The sequence below is a fragment of the Emys orbicularis genome, chromosome 3 (assembly GCF_028017835.1).
Source record: "Emys orbicularis isolate rEmyOrb1 chromosome 3, rEmyOrb1.hap1, whole genome shotgun sequence".
NCBI classification, from domain to species: Eukaryota; Metazoa; Chordata; order Testudines; family Emydidae; genus Emys; species Emys orbicularis.
In genome coordinates, this window is record NC_088685.1 from 41,943,170 (window position 1) to 41,963,940 (window position 20,771).

At 43.8% G+C, this 20,771-nt stretch overlaps 1 protein-coding gene across 1 annotated transcript in view; it reads right to left on the reverse strand.

Moving 5' to 3' along the window:
* ERICH1 (glutamate rich 1) overlaps positions 1 to 20,771 on the reverse strand; it is a 120,128-nt gene that overhangs the window by 94,946 nt on the left and 4,411 nt on the right. Inside the window, exon 2 of the mRNA XM_065401284.1 lies at positions 4,346 to 4,510. Coding sequence (XP_065257356.1) covers positions 4,346 to 4,510 — 165 coding nt within the window. The remainder of the gene's footprint in view (positions 1 to 4,345; positions 4,511 to 20,771) is intronic.

The window sequence follows — 20,771 nt, forward strand, 5'->3', positions numbered from 1 at the left end:
TTTCTTAGATTCAGAGGCGATCTTCTAGTTCCAGTGCCAAACAGCTTTCCTTTCTTAAAGGGAATGCTGACTAGACTGAGCTTGTGAATGATATCTACTCTCCAAGTCATCCGCCACAAAGGACATGGATTTCTCCCTGGAGTTCCTCAATTATTTGGGGCTTTTTCTTGAGCTTTCATCCCAGAACTTATTAATACTATGCAGTACTACTAATTTGTCACTTTTGGGAGAATTAAAACAAATTTTAAATTATAGCCTATTTAAAACCATACATTATGAAAAGTGTTTTTTAAACAGTTAGGCAGGTGCTGCCTGAGTGTTTTTAAAAAATAACTGTCTTTTAAAATGAGTTCTGATTTTTTGCATCTTTCCAAAAATAGGGCTCTTACTGTGCTAGTGTGTTTTTTTATCTTTACAGTGATAATGCAAGAAAACACAAGCAGTGCTATTTATCCCTATCAGAATTCCAACTATCAAGTTATTATTAGCATTTATTGGTGATAAAGTGGGCAACTATCAATGCTTGCACTCCCAGAAAGGGGGACTGTTGTGTTTTGGGCTTTTTTTTCTTGCACATTTAGGAAACTCTAGTCAGATGAGTTTATTCATAGGCTTTAGAAAGAAACATTTATTCTATGAGAAGGTAATTAAAAAAAGAGCCTGTGTTCATACATGAAGTCTAAAGGAAACAAAGCAGCAGTCTTCAGAAGAGACAGACTTGTGTCCATGTGAAATTACATACTATTTTACATAGGAATAAGACAGTCTTTTTGGAAGTTGTTAGTTTTGAATGGCAGCCTGGTATAAGAAAAGGACTCAGGGCTAGAACTTCTCAGTTCTAATCACAGTTCTACCATCAACAAAGCCAGATAAAGCACTTCTATATCTCTCATTTTTTACACAGATGGAGAATGAAGATAATACTTACTCACAAACATTGTAGGATTCTTTTAAATAGTAGTTAATATCTGTAAAGCACATTGAAGATATAAAGCACGTAATATTTGGCACTGCCACTGACTAATTTGGAAGTTCGTAATCGAGACAAGAAAAAAAATTAGGCCTAGATCATCTAACAAATCTGAATGCAGAGGGAGCCATTTCAGTCACCCTCATAGCACTGTTCTCCTCCTTCTCCACACTGCAAGAAGGCTTTGTTGCAGAGACTGAATTCCACGATGGGGGAGGCAGCGGAGATGTGGAAGGCTTAAGGTTGGGATGGCAAGAGGAGAGAATGTTGGAGCAGTGGTGAGGGAGTCTGACTAGTTTGGGAGTGTGTAGGTGGAGAATGTAGAGGGTCAGCAGTGAGGAGCAAACAGTTTCATGCATTAGAAGGCCAAGTCCAGCCTCCTGTACAACATAGTCCATAGGACTTCACTGAATTAATTACTGTTAGAGTTAGAGCACATCCAAAGGTCCATCTAGCCCAGTATCCTGTCTTCCAACAGCAACCAATGCCAGGTGCTTCAGAGGGAATGACCAGAACAGGTAAGCATCAAGTGATCCATCGCCCATTTCCAGCTTCTGTCAAACATTGGCTAGGGACACCATACCTGCCCATCTTGGCTAATATAATTTCTAGTCTGAATTTGTCTAACTTCAACTTCCAGCCACTGGATCTTGTTATATCTGTCTGCTCGCCCTCTATTATCAAATTTCCCTCCCATATAGGTACTTACAGACTGTGTTCAAGTCACCCATTAACCTTCTCTTTGTTAAGGTAAGTAGATTATGCCTTATAATGAAAGACTTGAGGGGCTCGTTTTCCAATCCATCTCACGGCTCTTTGAACCCTCTCCAACTCATCCTTATCCTTGAATTGTGGACACAGTTTTCCAGGAGCAGTTGCTAAGGAAGCTAATATAAACTTCCTACTCATACATGATTCCCCTGCTTATACATCTGTATACTACCAATCTCACTCACTAGCCTGGGGAATTAGCCACACCCAAATCAGTCTTTAGTCTTTCCCTCCAGGCTCCAATTTTTGTCTAAACAACCACAAACTCACAAAGGAAAACAAAAAACTTCCAGATAGGGCTTTTTACTCAGCCACAACTCCAGTCCTAGGACTTCCCACCCAGTCTGTCTAGATGGTTCTTTCCTGCAGCTTCTCTGTATTACTCCCTCCCTCCTTCCACCCACCCCCACAACTCTTTATAGCTAACAGCTGTCCCCTTCTCAGCCTCATGTGATTAATCTTCATCCAGTGTTGAGAAAAAAAGTTACATTAATTGTGTTGTGGGGAACTGTCCAGCAAGTGTATTCAGAAGTGAAGAATAATTCTTTAATGTTTACGATGAAAAACAACAACAACTTTATTTAACTTGGAAATTGAAAGAACTAGCAGGAGTCTCATTAAGCATGGGCCCATATGCAATTTTCACACATCCCTGGAGTACTTCCTACCTTATTGTAATTGTATGCAGCAACTACTGTCACTGCAATTCATTATCAGTTAGCATATGCAATATCCTAAAACAGCACAGTTGGATGACCACTAGTTCATGAGTTATTGCAACATAGCCACATTATTCCACATATACTTTATCAATTATCATATGCAAGTTACATTTATGTAAAAAAAAACAAACAGCTTGCTAGTGAGGAAGACAGTTACCTCTATTACAATAAAAGATACTCTCTTAGAGGCAAAAGTGTATATAGAACTACTAAAAATACAGGATAACAGTACAACATGTTTGGGGTACATTTTACCCACATGTATTTTTCCCGCTATCAAAAAGTGTTTGTCACACTAAATTAAAACTTTTTTTTGCTGAATTTGTCACTTAAGCACAAGTACACATGTCCGAAGAACAGCATAGTTGGAGGACCACTAGTTCATGTGTTAACACTACATGCTCGTGGAGTACAACATAACCCTCATTCATGTTCATGGGGTAAATAAACACGGCTGGCTGCCCCCCAGGCCTCCGGCCTTTAAAGGGGAAGGCCACCCTGTTACAACATCCAAGGATCACATTAGCCTTTTTAGCCACAATGTTGCACTGGAAACTCATGACTGGCAGAGAGAGGGGAGATGAGGCGATGACAGCAAAAACAGTGGAAGGGGAGAACTGGGCTGTGGTAAGTGAGAGTTCTGAGTGATTATTCTAAAACCTAACTGACACAGAGTTTGGGTTGCACTGTGGCACCTTGTAGCATTCCATAATGAGGAGAGTGGCTAAATAAGGAAATACAAAGTTGAGGTACATGCCGTTCCCCATGTGGACAGGCAGGCTGGTGTGCAGTGGAGATTAAATGGGTGAGCCTAGCCAGAGCAATGATTACCCTGTCTGCATGTTGATCCCTTCACTGCCTCTGCCATCATCACCTCCTCTCTCTGCCAGTCCAGCAGAGTCCTCTCTCCATGGGAAGCAGCTCAATGTAAAGCTCAGCCTATGTAACAAAAAAAAGGGGCTGCATATGATTTGCTTGCACCAATAATGGGCACCAAACAGCAACGGACAACTTTGCTTCTAGAGTATAATAATTTACAAGACAGGAAGGGGAGGGTTAGCTGGAAATATGGGAAAGGTTCTGTGTAGAGAAGGAGACACACAAAGTCTTCTCTCACATGCTTAAACTTACTGTAACCAACACAGAACGTCTATCAACATTCTGTGACAGTCAATGCCCATTTCTCTGCCTGCCCTGTCAGCCACTCCACCCTCCTAACATTTCAAAGTACAAACCATTACATTATAACAAAACGTACTGTGGGGTGAACTACAGACCACTTAGGAATCACATTGCATTTTTTGCCTTTAGTGGGTCACAGTAGCATCTCTACTGTACATCTCTGTAATAACTAGAGCTGTCCAAATAAAGAACTCCTACAAAGAGCATTTTTATGTTTAAAAAGAGAGTTAGGAAATTCACTGACAAAATATCCTTTTGTTAGTGCAGAGTTAAGGTTGCCTGATAGAATCATGTGCCTTTCCAGAATTTCAAGTTCAACAAAACTCAGAATTCTGAAAACCAGAACGTACAAAATCAAGGTTGCTCTGGTGCATACCTTAACTCTCAGACTTCTGAGTCTTGCTGAACGTGACATTCTTGAAGGACACACGATACCACCAGGCAACCCTAATTTTGCATTAACAAAAGGATTTTGTTTTTTTGTCAGTGAAAATTTAGTTTGATCAAGATTCTGAATGGTATGCACTGCATAGAACTTATAGGTAGGCCCAAAAGCAATTTTGCATTTAAAATTTGGGGCTCAATGCATACATAGGACAAGGCTCTACACTATGTGTTATATATAACTGTTTTTTCTCTTTAAAAACAATGACCAAAACCCAAATATTTTCACACTGCAGTAATTTGCAGATTATATTACCTGGGGAACTGGCACATTCTGATGAAGCCTGAGCATTCTCAGAATCCTTCTGCTGTGGTTTTGAGGCAGGAGTTTTTAGTACCATCTCTTCTCCACTTGGAACAGGCACATGAGAAGTGGAGGGAGTAGCAGCAAAGAGCCTCTTCAGTACTTTCCCTATGAACACTATGGGATAATAAAAATAATTGTAATAAATAAAAGCAGAAACATCTTTACAATAGATGTAAGTCACTGTATTTTGAGATCCATTTTTACCCTCTAATCAATTAAGAGTTGCTTCCCGTTCCTCCAGTTGTAAGCGCAAGCTGCCATCTTTTCACGTAAAACCCCCCAAGGGTCATCAGCAAAATTTTCAACCTGGAATAGTCAGCATCCCCCCTCCCCGAGCTAAAGGAGTAAATATTAGCTGGTGGCAGCAGTTGTACGCTACTATCCTCTGCAGCCAGGCCAGGACATTTTACAAGAATCCTACACAAGCATCTTAAGACTGCTTAAAGTCTCTTGTTGGCACAGCAAGACATTTTCTTTGAGCCATTGATTAAACGGTCATAATTGAGTCATTTTAATCATACATGAAAGTAACGAGGATGGCAGCAATAGAAATAATAGGGTTAGCATGTGCTACTAAAGAAGTAGCTTTCTCACATGCCCTTTTGCCTTCCACCCCACCCTATCATCTCATGCTTGCAGTACAAACTGCTACTAATTATTTAAATGCAAAGGTCATTTAGATAAAACCAAGCTATAGCTAAAACTGTCTTCTTCCTAATGAGCATGCCTGAGTATTTTAGTCACTTAAACCATATTTTGTTTTAGTTACAGAAAGCTGGTGTCTAGAGTGTGACACTCTTGGGTTATGATGTATGCCTGGTCAAGCAGAGATTTTACAGAGCAGAGGAGAACAGGTTTGAAGATAGTTACTTAACCTTTGATCCACTTTTAAATTTTTGTCAGGAAAAGGCACACCTATCCTAAGGATAACCTACTGTGGGATTCTAACAAAATACACCACTACCCTGATATAATGCGACCTGATAGAACACAAATTCGGCTATAATGTGGTAAAGCAGTGCTCCGGGGGGGGTGGGGGGGAGTGGGGGGGGGTTGCGCACTCCAGTGGATCAAAGCAAGTTCGATATAACGCGGTTTCACCTATAACGCGGTAAGATTTTTTGGCTCCCGAGGACAGCGTTATATCGAGGTAGAGGTGTAATTATAATGTGGCCTGGAGAAATGGGGTTTTATTACTTTAACAGACTGGCAGGTGGAAGGGCTCCCTCTTACATTATAAAGCCATTTTTAAGGAATAGTATTCCCTCTAGGCCAGTGGTGGGCAATCTGCAGCCCGTCAGGGTAATCTGATTGTAGGCCACAAGATATTTTGCTGATGTTGACTGTCTGCAGGCACGGCCCCCTGCAGCTCCCAGTGGCCATAGTTCGCCGTTCCTGGCCAGTGGGAGCTGCGGGAAGCGGCAGCCAGCATGTCCCTGTAAGGTTGCCCATCACTGCTGTAAGTAATGGCTGCTATGACTCTGCAAGGACATGTGACCAGGCCACATGATGCTGCCCTCCATCTTGGGATGCCAGTACTTTTCCACAAACTGGCCTGGGAACCAAGCTTTGAAACAAAGGGTTCCCACCACATACTAAAGCTATATAAGGTCTGGGGGGGGTCTTCACTCCCCACACAAGAAGGAAACACCTGAGGAACAAAGACTGAGCTGAGGGAAGTGCTGGACCCAGGCTAAAGGGATTTCTAGCCTGTGTATGAAAGACCTGGGGATTCCAAGCTGTAAAGCAAGCTTAAGAATCTGCAGCCTGCTTGTATCATTTTTCAGAGTCAGAATCTGCTATTTATATCCAATCTAGTATATTAAGCTTAGGTTGCACTTTTGTTTATTTGCTAGGTAATCTGCTTTGATCTGTTTGCTATCACTTAAAATCTATCTTTCGTAGTGATTAAACTTATTTTATGTTTTAATCTAAACCAGTGAGTTTGGAGTGTAGTGTTTGGGAATCTTAGCTCAGAGGGGCTGTTGTATTTCCACTCCACATTGAGAGAGAGGCAAACTCTATGCGCGTACGCTGTACAGTTCCCTGTGCAGCACAAGACGGTATAATTTTGGGTTTATACTCGGGGGGGGGGGAGAAGGGGAGAAGAAGCCTGGGGAGCTGGGAAATTGACTGGTGTCTGTTTGCACTCAGGTAGCACCACCTGCTGTCATGTTGGATAGTCTCCAGTTATGGTATCCATGTATAAAATGAAAATGCAAAGGACCTGGGATCCATTTAAATATCAATTTTATTTTTGCATAGTTAAACCCATCCACAATGCCAGCTAGAATTTCCAACAAGTTATGAGCTTATTACTTTAACTATTGAAGAAAATGGGCTGATTCTGGAAGCACGCATGAACATACAGGCCTCTTGCCCACACATCCTGACATGTTTTCCTGAGTCTGATTTTATTCCTCTTGTTTAAATGGGAGGGGCTTGTGTCAGTTTTTAAAGCAAGGGTCATCAATTCTGGAACTCCCTTCTACACTGTGTCCAAGAGAACCCAGATTCTCTGACCTTCATGACATCCTGCAAGGTTGATTTATTTTGCCAGGTGTTAGTTTGCATAGATTTCTGGGAGGAAAGACTTTTCAGCAGGGAGTAAGAAAGGTTTAAAAACCCTGTGATCGTTCTGACATTGCAAACAGATGCTGTACAAATCATTATAAGGGACCGGAGAGGGGCTTTTATAGAGTTAAATATATATTAAAGAAAGGCTAAATCTTGAAAGGTGCTAAATGACAAATTCAAGGTTTGCACTTAATACAAGTCCCATTCAAGCCAAAGAAAGTTGAGGATGTTCAGCGTCACACTGTAAACCAGTGGTTCTCAACCTATTTACCATTATGGGCCGCATCCATTACTACCTGTATGGCCCTGAGGATGTCACATGGGCTGCAGCTGTGCACCGATTGGGCTGCAGGTTGAGAACCATTGCTGTAAACATTCAGCACTTCACAGGCGCAATCTCTGAACGCTGAGTGCCCATTGCTGTATATGAGTACCCAGTGTTTTGTGTCTGAGGAGCTAGAGAGCTGGAAGTAGAAATACAAGATGGTATTTCAGTGTGATCATGTCATAAACAGCCTGTGGATTTTTCAGTTGACATTTTAAATCCAAGAGTGAAAGATACAAATTTTAGCTTTAGTGATTCTTGGATTAGTTGGATAGGGTAGGAGAGAAATGAAATCTATAAGTAGTTCACAGGTTCTTGTCACGGTGAAAGGCTGAAATATATGAAAAATAAGCGCTAAAAAAGTGGGATGTTCCAATTGGACAAGAAAGTTGAAGTAGCAACCAAAGACCATGTTTTATCTTTCCTGGTACTCAGTGTGGGCAATAGGCACATTGCTATTGCTATTTTTAGCAATGAGAGCAAGTTGTGACAGATACTAAACTGCTAGACAACCATTAGTCACTGCAGAACTAAACATAAAAGCAGTATATAGAAAGAGGCATATAATACATCGCAAAAATAAAAGCAACAAATGTTTAACCAAAACAAAACCCCACAACACCCCATACACAGTTCACCAAGCACTAACCCCCATTAAAGAGAAAGGAAGCCAGTATAAAAGAGAGGTATTCAAGCTGGAACTCACATAATAGAAGAGCACAATGTGGTATCCAGATACTTCCCACCCACTCCCAGAAGAGACAGACCCAATATTAGTAAGAGAAACTGAAATGCAAAGACAGCTGTAACCCACGTAGACTCGCTGTTCAGTACAAAGTGCTGACCAAAACCAAAGCTGTACAAGAGAAACTGAAAAACAAGGCAAAAGTTAACACTATAGGCCAGGGGTCGGCAACGTTCGGCACGCGGCTCGCCAGGGTAAGCACCCTAGCGGGCCGGGCCAGTTTATTTACCTGCTGACGCGGCAGGTTCGGCCAATCGCGGCCCCCACTCGCCGCGGTTCGCTGTCCCGGGCCAATGGGGGCGGCGGGAAGCCACGGCCAGCACATCCCTCGGCCCGCGCCGCTTTCCGCCGCCCCCATTGGCCCGGGACAGCGAACCGCGGCGAGTGGGGGCCGCGATCGGCCAAACCTGCCGCGTCAGCAGGTAAATAAACTGGCCCGGCCCGCTAGGGTGCTTACCCTGGCAAGCCGCGTGCCGAACGTTGCCGACCCCTGCTATAGGCCAACACCAGCATAAAATTCCACATGTAAAGGTTCTCCTGCTGTTACTAAAGTTATCTAACACTTATTTGAGAATCTAGTTTGTTTAGTTATCCCGCTTGTGCTGATTACACAAAATTAAAGCCCCAATCAACATCACAATAGCTCCTTTCTCGGCTCAGTGTAGGAGGAGAGTTTCCTCCAGAGGCCTTCTGCATGGAGTGCCTGATATACACTGTTGGCTACCTGCCATACATACTGTGAGCACCCCTACCATGTAACTCAATTGGTTGCCCACTGCCTATTCAGATGCATCTTGGGCAGCCAAAAGAAAGCAAATAATATCAGGCATGCTCTACATATTACATCTGGATTAAAAGGAAAAACTGACTAGAAACATGAGATTTCCCCTATTTAGTTGCTGTCTCCATCAAAAACAGAAGTGTTTTTCAACTAAGAAAGGCTGCATAGGAAAGCGACTAGGGATCAGGACTTCCTCTGAAGTCCTTCCATGTGTAAAATGCAACAGCATCTGTTCCTCCAAGTATGGAATGACAGTGTACAATAAGACAGAGAGGGGGAAAAAGAGAGATTATCTTGATTCGGTAGTCTACACTGAAAACACAGATGGAAAAACAAACAAACACTAGGTGAACTAGGTTACCTAGTTCATCTCTCACACAATAAAGAAAATACATAAAAGCATTGCATGATTTTTCTCCACTGGCCTTCTTAAGGGTTTTGTCCTTTGTTTTAAACATTTCTGGTCAAGGAGCTTCCACAATTTTCCTTGGAAGATTAAGGAATGGTATAATAAATTTCTCCGTAAAGAAGGTGCTCCCCCCACCCTAGGCTTTTCCAGCCTAAGCTTATTCATAACGTAGTCACGTTATTTCTAGTTAAAGCTCCTTTGTACCAAACAGAGCTCTACATATTTAGTTCTTCATCCTTCCTCCTAGCGTGATCCCTCCTGTCTCCTAATAATTTTTCATTCTCCTCTCTGAACTTCTGCCCATTAGTCAGTGTCTGATATTGAAGTGCCCAGAACAGCATGCAATTTTCCATTCACATTCCTTGAAATATTGCATATGATATTATATAGAGTGCTTATGATAACAAGTCATGTCTAACTCTGGGTTCTCTCCCCCAGGCTCAGGTGGCAGCTGGACTTAGATGGACTACTGTTGTACAATTTTAGGTGTGTTGTTGCATTTGTGCTGTTCCTGGATGCTAACATAGCAGTTGTAGCCAAGAGTGCTTACCCTCCCTATCCCAACCTAAATCTGCACATGGCAAGAAAAGTGCTGCAGTTTATTTCAGATGTGAGCTGTATCCCAAGTATCCTTATCTTGGTCACTTCAAGATTAGATTGCTGAACAATAACAAACTGTGCATGGGGTGACATGACGACTACTTAGAAACTGAAGCTAAGGCAGTTTGCCACAGCCTGTTTATTAAGCAGAGTCTCATACTGGGAGTACGTTATACCAGAGCTTTAGGATTTTCACTGGCTGGCAACAGGCTTCTGGGTAGAAATACTATTCCTAGATTTTAAGGCCAGAAGATCATCTACTCCGACTTCCTGTCAGGAAATAGAATTCCATCCAGTTACCCCTGTACTGAGCTCCAATAACTTGTGTTTGGCTAAAGCATTTCTTCTAGAAAAGGCAGCCAGTCTGAATTTGATGACATGGAAAGATGGAGAATCCACCACTTTCCTTGGCAGTTCCAATGGTTAATCAACCTCTGTTAAAGCTTTGCACCCACTTTCTAATTTGAGTTTGCCTGGCTTTGGGATCCAGCCAATGGCTCTTGTTATGCCTTTCTCTGCTAGATTAAAGAGTTCCTTAGTACCCGGTGTTCTCTCCTGGTCATGGTACTTATACACTGTAGTCAAGTTACCCCTCAATCCTCTTGTTGATCAGATGAACTGATTAAGCAATTTTAAGTCTTTCACTAAGGCATTTTCTTCAGCCCTCAAATCATTTTGGCTCTTTTCTGCACCACTCCAATTGCTCAGTCTTCTTTTTAAAATGTTGACACCAGAACTGGATACAGTATTCCAGTGTCCATTTCACCAATGACGTACATAAGAGATTAAAGTCACCCTCTACTCGCTACTCCTCTGATTATACATACAAGGACAGCATTAGATCCAGTGGCAGATTACTGTATGGGCCAATGGGACCTGTGCCCTGGGGCCCCGACCAATTGGGGAGCCCTGCAGGAGCGGCTGGAATCTTAGCCACAGCCCCTGCTCCTCCTCTCTCCCCCTCCATGCTCCTCCTCTTGGTCCTGCCTCCAGCCCAACTAGAGAAACTGTTTGGAGGTGATGAGCAATTCCCCTTACCCCTAGGCAGAGCTGGCTGAGTGCTGCTTGTCCAAGCCTCATGCTGAGCAGGCCCAAGGCTCTCCCCCCCCACACCTCCGTGCTGGACAAAGGGCTGCCCCCAACCCCACGCTGGACTGAGCCCCACCCCCACCCAGGGCAGCGCTGGAGCGAGCCCCTCTCTCCCCTCCCCGCTGGGTACGGAGCTCACCTGAGCCCCTCTCCCTTTCTTGGCATGGCGCTGCTCTGAGCCCCTCTCCCTATTCCCATCCCTGGCGTGGCGCTGCTCTGAGCCCCTCTCCACCCTCCCCGGCGTGGCACTGCTCTGAGCCCCTCTCCACACTCCCCAGCGTGGCACTGCTCTGAGCCCCTCCCCGGTGTGGCACTGCTCTGAGCCCTCTCCCTTCCCTCTCACCCCCGTGTAGCACTGAGCTCCCCCAAGCCCCTGTCTCCCGCCCCACACAAAGCTGGCCTTCTCCCCTCCCCAGTGTGGGGCTGGCCCGAGCCACTCGCTGAAGCCCTCATCTCCCCTGCGCAGGGCTGGCCTGAGCCACACCGCTCATAGCCACCCTGCCCCGAGGACCACCACTCCCCCCCCCCCCGCCCCGCAACTCCTTTTTGGCAAAACTGGACATTTGTGCCGTTTGCTCTTGCCAACTGGTGATCAGTTGACGAGAGCAAATGGGACAAGTGCCCAGTTTCCCCAAAAAGTCAGGACATCTGGGGCCAAAATGGGACATATGGTCATCCTAGGCCAGGGGTCCCCAAACTATTTTAGTCACGCCCCCCCTTACCCGGTCCACGTCCCCTCCATCCCTGGGAGCCAGGGCATGAGCGGGGCCCACAGTCAGGTGCTGTGAGTGGGTGTGTGGCCGGGAGCAGAGCCACAGCTGGGGCTGGGGGGAGGGCTGCGGTGGGGCCAGAGTGGAGCTAGGGGAGGGCTGGGGCCTGCCATGTTTCCCCTGAACATTTCTCTGTCCCCCTAGGGGGGTGTGCCCCACAGTTTGGGAACCACTGCCCTAGGCACGGGGGCACGGGCAGCTGTGGGGAGCCCTGGAACCTGCACCTGCCTTGGGCAGGTGGCCAGAGTGCCAGACAGCAGCCCCCAGCCCTTGTCCCTGCCGCTCCCAGGACACGCCACCCAGGGCAGATGGAGGGACCAGGCTCCCCACAGTGGTCCAGGCTCCCTGGGCAGCTGTTACCATGGCCCGGCTTCTGGCCAGGCCAGAGGGTGGAGCCTTGGGGGAAGGGGAGGAGCAGGGGGTGGGACCTCATGCCGGGGGAGGGGATGTGGGGGGCCCCCACAAGTGTTCTTTGCTCCGAGTGCCCCAATATATCTTAATCTGCCTCTGAGTAAACCTTTTTTGCCATAGCATTGCACTGGCAGCTCATGTTCTGTTGCTTGTTCGATACAGTCCCTAGATCCTTTTCAGAGTCACTGCTTTCCACAATATAGTCCTCCATTCTGTAATTGGGCCTGCAAACCTACATTGGCCTTGGCACAAAGTTGCAAATGGCTTGAGTCCAGATTTCCTGTGAGATGGTAATACTGTGCATTGCCATACTGCTTCAGAGGTCAACAGAAGTTAACAAGGGAGGTTCTGGAATCCCAGTCACTGGAGTTGTTTTTAAGAACAAGTTAGACAAACACCTCTCAGGGATGGTCTAGGCCAGGGTTTCTCACCCAAAATTGGATCACCAGAATGTCTGAAAGGGTAGCGTGGCAGCTCCTGTCCCAGGGAGCTGGCTGGGCTCGACTCCCTGCCCCAGGCACAGCAACCTCTGGGGTCCTAGTGCCACTCAGGTTTAGCCCAGCTGTCATGATAATGCGGGGCCATAACCACAGCAGGGCAAGTGGGGCAGCCGCCCAAGGTGCAAAGCCGTGGGGAGGAAAAAACAGGGCACTAGGGGGTGGAGCCACGGGGCCCTCCAGATTTCTGACCTCCATTTAGCACAGAGGTTTTCAAACTGTTTGAAATGAAGACGCTTACTTTCTATTGCCCAGGGGAGCATCTCGTGGCAGCCAGGCTCCGTGGGCAGGGGCCGGCTCCAGGGGGCATCGTGCTACCCACACCATCCCATTTTTCCACACCCCCAACTTTGCACCAGGGGTAGCTGCCCTGATCGCCCCGCCGTAGTTATGCCCTGGGTGCTGAAACCCCGGAGATTGTAACACCCGAGTGGAGAGCCAACCCCAGCCAGCCTCACACACAAGTGCTGCCACTGTGGGGCACTTAATTATATTGAGAGACTTTGTCTAATGGACACCTATGAATACATCTGTAAAATTAAAAAACATACTTGCTACCATTTTGAATGTCAATTATATTACTATTGGTGGGGAGGAGGGGGTCTTCTAGCAATTACAGGTTTCTTCTATTTTAATCCATGTCTGAATTTTGGATGATTTCCCACTTTGGTTTTTCCACATTAGTTCTTTATTTTATACTGTTTTTGTAACCAATATATCCTTATCTCCTCTCTGCCCCCAGTGGTATCCACAACACCTATTTTAGCATAACTTGATCCATAATTATTTCCAAACAGAATATATGAATTCTATACATTTTCATTTTAGAAAATATTCACCACCATGCAAATCAAGAGTCATGTTAAACTATAACAAAATACCCAAGTTACAATTATTTTTACACACCTTCTAATGAGTACATTGTATGTGTGTGTGTTTACACAAAGACCAAATGATTTAGGTTGAAGCAAGGGTCATTTAGGGTCAAACTTTCTGGAGTGAGGAAATATAAGCCTTTTTTAGTTCCCTGTGCATATTCTGCTTCCTTATACATCCAATATCTGCACCAAATAAGGCAGGGTTCACAGAAAAAAAAAAGTGATCATGCCATTAAACACTATAATCATACTCATACACAGTGAGAGAGAGACTTTCCCCCCTCCTTCCTAATGCAAGTCATTAGTGTTTTCATAACTCATTTTGGTGCATGGTTATTCTTTCAAGTATCTGGGACGGTGGATGATCAAGATACAAAAGGAACACTTAAAGACGATCAAGCCATTGTGGAGAAACTAAATGAATTCTTTGCTCAGTCTTCATGGCTGAGGATGTTAGGGAGATTCCCAAACCTGAGCCGTCTTTTGTAGGTGACATATCTGAGGAATTGTCACAGATTGAAGTGTCACTAGAGGAGGTTTTGGAATTAATTGATAAACTTAACAGTAACAGGTCAATGGGACCAGATGGCATTCACCCAAGAGTTCTGAAAGAACTCAAATGTGAAATTGCGGAACTATTAATTATGGTTTGTAACCTGTCCTTTAAATCGGCTTCTGTACCCAGTGACTGGAAGATAGCTAATGTAACGCCAATATTTAAAAAGGGCTCTAGAGGTGATCCCGGCAATTATAGACTGGTAAGTCTAATGTCAGTACCAGGCAAATTAGTTGAAACAATAGTAAAGAATAAAATTGTCAGACACGTAGAAGAACATAAATTGTTGGGCAAAAGTCAACATGGTTTCTGTAAAGGGAAATCATGTCTTACTAATGTATTAGAGTTCTTTGAAGGGGTCAAACAAACATGTGGATAAGGGGGATCCAGTGGACATAGTGTACTTAGATTTCCAGAAAGCCTTTGACAAGGTCCGTCACCAAAGGCTCTTACATAAATTAAGTTGTCATGGGATAAGAGGGAAGATCCTTTCATGGATTGAGAACTGGTTAAAAGACAGGGAACAAAGGGTAGGAATAAATGGTAAAATTTTCAGAATGGAGAGGGGTAACTAATGGTGTTCCCCAAGGGTCAGCCCTAGAACCAATCCTATTCAACTTATTCATAAATGCTCTGGAGAAAGGGGTAAACAGTGAGGTAGCAAAGTTTGCAGACGACACTAAACTGCTCAAGATAGTTAAGACCAAAGCAGACTGTGAAGAACTTCAAAAAGATCTCACAAAACCAAGTGATTGGGAAACAAAATGGCAAATGAAATTTAATGTGGATAAATGTAAAGTAATGTACATTGGAAAAAATAACCCCAGCTATACATACAATATGATGGGGACTAATTTAGCTACAACTAATAAGGAAAGAGATTTTGGAGTCATCGTGGATAGTTCTCTGAAGACGTCCACGCAGTATGCAGCAGCAGTCAAAAAAGCAAACAGGATGTTAGGAATCATTCAAAAAGGGATAGAGAATAAGACAGATAATATCTTATTGCTCTTATATAAATCCATGGTATGCCCACATCTTGAATGCTGCGTACAGATGTGGTCTCCTCGTCTCAAAAATGATATACTGGCATTAGAAAAGGTTCAGAGAAGGGCAACTAAAATGATTAGGGGTTTGGAATGGGTCCCAAAGAGGCTAGAACTTTTCAGCTTGGAAAACAGGAGACTAAAGGGGGATATGATAGAGGTATATAAAATCATGAGCGGTGTGGAGAACGTGAATAAGGAAAAGTTATTTACTTGTTCCCATAATAGAAGAACTAGGGGCCTCCAAATGAAATTAATGGGCAGCAGGTTTAAAACAAATAAAAGGAAGTTCTTCTTCACACAGCGCACAGTCAACCTGTGGAACTCTTTGCCTGAGGAGGTTGTGAAGGCTAGGACTATAACAGGGTTTAAAAGAGAACTAGATAAATTCATGGAGGTTAAGTCCATTAATAGCTATTAGCCAGGATGGGTAAGGAATGGTGTCCCTAGCCTCTGTCTGTCAGAGGGAGGAGATGGATGGCAGGAGAGAGATCACTTGATCATTACCTGTTAGGTTCACGCCCTCTGGGACACCTGGCATTGGTCACCGTCGGCAGACAGGATACTGGGCTGGATGGACCTTTGGTCTGACCCAGTACAGCCATTCTTATTTTCTTATGTGTTTTTTTTGTTTTAAAGACATATCTAACAAAAATACACATCATCATGCTGCAAGTAGAGGTCCAAAGCCTAAACTGTCAGTTTTGGCTAGGTTGTAGCCCAGATTGCCCAGAATTTGCTTGGTTTTGAACAGATATATTATGCAGATTACATTTTAATAACTCCCCACCCCTCACACCATCTTTCACCTAACCCAATACCTGTTAGCAAAGAATATCCACATTTTCTACTACTATTTACACAGAATTCCTTTCAGTTGGTCTTTCCACGACCTGCCACTCATGAGAAGCGCAAGTGGATGGATCCATTTTTGTCACTGCATTGGATTACAGACTGGCTGACTATAATTGAATCTAGTTAGCTTTTGGGACTGGTGTAGTGTGAATTATGTGCTATGTAGCACAAGTGTACTGTGTCAGCTTCCTTTTCAATCAAGACTACTTTCTCTGTTACACTTGATACTCCGTGACAGAGGTGTACAGGTGTCAGAAACTAATGTGATTTAACTCCAGTGTGAATTTAAGACAAGATCACAGGTTGAAGTGAAAGTGCAGGAAATACCACATTGCCATAAAGATCAAAATTTGGTCATATCGGGTAGTTACAAGTCTCTACGGAAACACTTGGATCAGTAATGCTGAACTGCTTTGGTCAATGAGGAAAAAAAATCTTGGCTGCATTTGAGTTAACAATTCACTTGCTTCTTCCTAGAGAAACTGATGGGAGTTATGCACTATGAGAACTGTATTATTAAACATTGTCAAGGATGGTGTTGGAATAAATAATATTTGAAATTATTATTATTAATACAGGAAATCAAATGCTAATTTAACTATACATTCCTTTTCTAAATCCAAAGGCCAAATGGTACTTTATGCAATTGCTTTAAACATGCCTAAAAATCCTAAATAATAAGCAATTTACGACATCTAAACAGTAACAAATAATTTATAAGTATTTGATCAAGATACTGACAAGTGGGCTAGACTAAGAGGTGCTTAGACCCATGCTGGTAGGCTTCAGCGTGGTCAGGTAGGTATTAGCAATGAACCCTTTAAGAGTTGTCTTTTTATTCCTTTTAACAAACAAGTGATGTCATTGCCAATTACTGACTTCAGCTAAAAAACAACTTGAGACAATTTACCGTTATGTCCAGTCTTAATCTAGATAAGATTTATAACCTGCTTTCTCCCCAAGACCTTTCCTCCCCCTCCTTCTTGGTGTCCAATAGTTTTTCCATTGCACCGGGGTTCACATAGATATGTGGGATGGGAAGGTCAGTGTTGGCTCAGTTTAAGACAAATTCTCTTTGATCGCAGATGGTTTTAAATCAGTCACTCCTATCGGTTAGAGGCCTTCTTTTTAGAAACTTCCCCTTATTTCATTAGTTATTCTTTGAACCAGACATCCTCTCTACACTTGATTCCTTTTGGCCTTAAAACATTATTTTCAAGGCCTTCCTTCTTCTTACTAGTCAGGGCCTTTCTTTACAACACATATATATTTCCTTAACCAATAAGCTAACTTTATTTTTTAATTTTATACTTATCCCTAGCTCTAACAATCTGTAGGATAAGTACTGTTATTTTTTGCATGCATAAATCAAAAAATAATAAGTGGTCTGAAGATGTTGGTCAGTTCTTTCAGGATTCTGTTAAGAGTGCCTGGTTAATGTCAATTTCCATTGTATTGCGGGTAGAATTATGAGCAAAGCCAGCTGTCTCTCTGGCCAGGGCAGAATCCTAATACGCACAATGGTATTTCCAAGGTACTGAATATATGGCACTTTACTATCTATGCTTGCTGGAATTATGTCAAGCATGACTTTTAGAGTCATAGACTTTAAGGTCAGAAGGGACCATTATGATCGTCTAGTCTGACCTCCTGCACAACGCAGGCCACAGAATCTCACCCACCCACTCCTGCAACAAACCGCTAACCTATGTCTGAGCCACTGAAGTCTTCAAATCATGGTTTAAAGACTTCAAGCTGCAGAGAATCCTCCAGCAAGTGACCCGTGCCCCATGCTGCAGAGGAAGGCAAAAAAACCCCAGGGCTTCTGCCAATCTGCCTTGGAGGAAAATTCCTTCCCGACCCCAAATATGGTGATCAGCTAAACCCTGAGCATGTGGGCAAGACTCACCAGCCAGACACCCAGGAAAGAATGCTCTTTAGTAACTCAGATCCCACCCCATCTAACATCCTATCACAGGCCATTGGACATATTTACCGCTAATAGTCAAAGATCAATTAATTGCCAAAATTAGGCTATCCCATCATACCATCCCCTCCATAAACTTATCTGGCTTCAAGACTAAGCTTGATATGTCTTTTGCCCCCACTGCTCCCCTTGGAAGGCTGTTCCAGAACTTCACTCCACTGATGGTTAGAAACCTTTGTCTAATTTCAAGTCTAAACTTCCTGATGGGCAGATTATATCCATTTGTTCTTGTGTCCACATTGGTACTGAGCTTAAATAATTCCTCTGCCTCCCTGGTATTTATCCCTCTGATATATTTATAGAGAGCAATCATATCTCCCCTCAGCCTTCTTTTGGTTAGGCTAAACAACCCAAGCTCTTTGAGGCTACGTCTACACTACCCGCCTGAATCGGCGGGTAGAAATCGATCTCTCGGGGATCGAATTATCGCGTCTCGTCGGGACGTGACAATCGATCCCCGAATCGACGCGCTTACTCCACCAGCAGAGGTAGGAGTAAGTGCCGTCGACGGGGAGCCGCGGAGGTCGATTTTGCCGCCGTCCTCGCAGCGGGGTAAGTCGGCTCCGATACGTCGAATTCAGCTACGCTATTCGCGTAGCTGAATTTGCGTATCTTAAATCGACCCCCACCCCGTAGTGAAGACCTGCCCTGAGTCTCCTTTCATAAGACAGGTTTTCCATTCCCCGGATCATCCTAGTAGCCCTTCTCTGTACCTGTTCCAGTTTGAATTCATCCTTCTTAAACATGGGAGACCAGAACTGCACACAGTATTCCAGATGAGGTCTCACCAGTGCCTTGTATAACGGTACTAACACCTCCTTATCTCTACTGGAAATGCCTCGCCTAATGCATCCCAAGACAGCATTAGCTTTTTTCATGGCCATATCACATTGGCGGCTCATAGTCATCCTGTGATCAACCAATACTCCGAGGTCCTTCTCCTACTCTGTTACTTCCAACTGATGAGTCCCCCAGATTATAACAAAAAATCTTGTTATTAATCCCTAAATGCATGACCTTGCACTTTTCACTATTAAATTTCATCCTGTTACTATTACTCCAGTTTACAAGGTCATCCAGATCTTCCCTTATGATATCCTGGTCCTTCTCGGTATTGGCAATACTTCCCAGCTTTGTGTCATCTGCAAACTTTATTAGCACACTCCCACTTTTTGTGCCAAGGTCAGTAATAAAAAGATTAAACAAATAGTTGGAAACTCATGTTTCCCAATTAAGGAGCCATGGTTAAGAGACCTCTGTTTAACGATTTTATTAGATCAGGCTGTCTTGTCATATTATTACCCTCCAAACGTATGGAACTGCATAGTCTCACAGCCTTAATGGCTGGATGCCAAGAGAACTATAACAAACTGCTTTTGAGCTAGTCAGTGACTAACCCTCTTGCAGTAAACTAAGAGGGGATGTGTGATGCGCTGTACCTCAGGGTAACAACCAGCACCCCCATGTTCATTCTGGTAAAATGATTGTGTGGTATCTAATGCAAAGTTTGTCATGTCAGGTGTCTTTGGAAGGCTCATGATGCACTGAGCATTGTTGTTACAGTAATGTTATAGGTTATAATTTCATGTACATAGTTACGAGGCTGAAAATGTATCCTCAGGACTTAAAATAAGCCCAGGCAAAAACTCTCCAAGAGCAGAGAGGCAGTTCACACCTCATCAGGGCAGTTATGGGACAAACCCAGCCCAGCCTCACAGGAAGAAAGGACCCTGGCCTAGGCAGCAACAAAAGCATCTGTTGGACTCTCGAGTCACCCCCCTTCTTTTAACCAGTCTGTGATTGTGATGAGGTAATACTCACCTGACTCTGAAGGGACAGGGGGCGCAAAGCCAAGAGGGAAGAAAGAACATGATAAAAGGGAGAGACTTTGCCATGCTTTCCTTTCTCTTCCACTTACATCTACAGACACCACACCAAGCGACTGAAGCACTGATCAAAGGGGAGAGCCTGGCTGAAGGGCAACCAGCCAGCCTGTGGTGAGAAGCATCTAAGTTTGTAAGGGCACTGAAAGTGTTAAGGTCAGCTTAGAATGCGTTTTGCTTTTATTTCATTTGATCAAATCTGACTTGTTATGCTTTGACTTATAATCACTTAAAATCTATCTTTATAGTTAATAAATCTGTTTGTTTATTCTACCTGAAGCAGTGTGTTTGGTTTGAAGCGTGTCAGAGACTCTCCCTGGGATAATGAGCCTAGTACATATCCATTTCTTTGTGAAACCGACCAACTCATATAAGCTTGCAGTGTCCAGCGGGCATAACTGGACACTGCAAGACAGAGGTTCCTAGGGTTGTGTCTGGGACCAGAGATATTGGTTAGTGTCATTTGGTTGCACAATCCAAGGAGCAGCTTATATGCCAGAGGCTGTGCGTGAACAGCCCAGGAGTGGGGGTTCTCACAGCAGAGCAGAGTAAGGTTGGCTCAGAGTTAAGGATTCAAGTGACCTAGCAGATCACTGGTCCAGATAACACCAGAGGGGAATGTCACAGGCATGTCTTATAATCTATCATTTTAAATCTCAATTTGCTAGTCAGGATGATATTGATAAAATTGCAGCAACACTCTGTAAAGTTACAAGAATTCCCTGTATGATTTTAACACTGTGTGTTCCAAACCCCACAGCTCTGCCCAAGCAGAAAACAGGTCTGTCCTAGCCAAAGAAATGTGTGCTCTGCTTAATTTGCATTTAAGCAGCAAATCGAGTCATCAAGTGGGAAGGGAAACAAAGAAAGCTCAATAAGGTGTAGAAGGTGTCTGAAACGGAAGTGTCTGAATAACTATTTGAGATAATAAACTGGCATATTATTCCCTTTAAGAAATAACATACT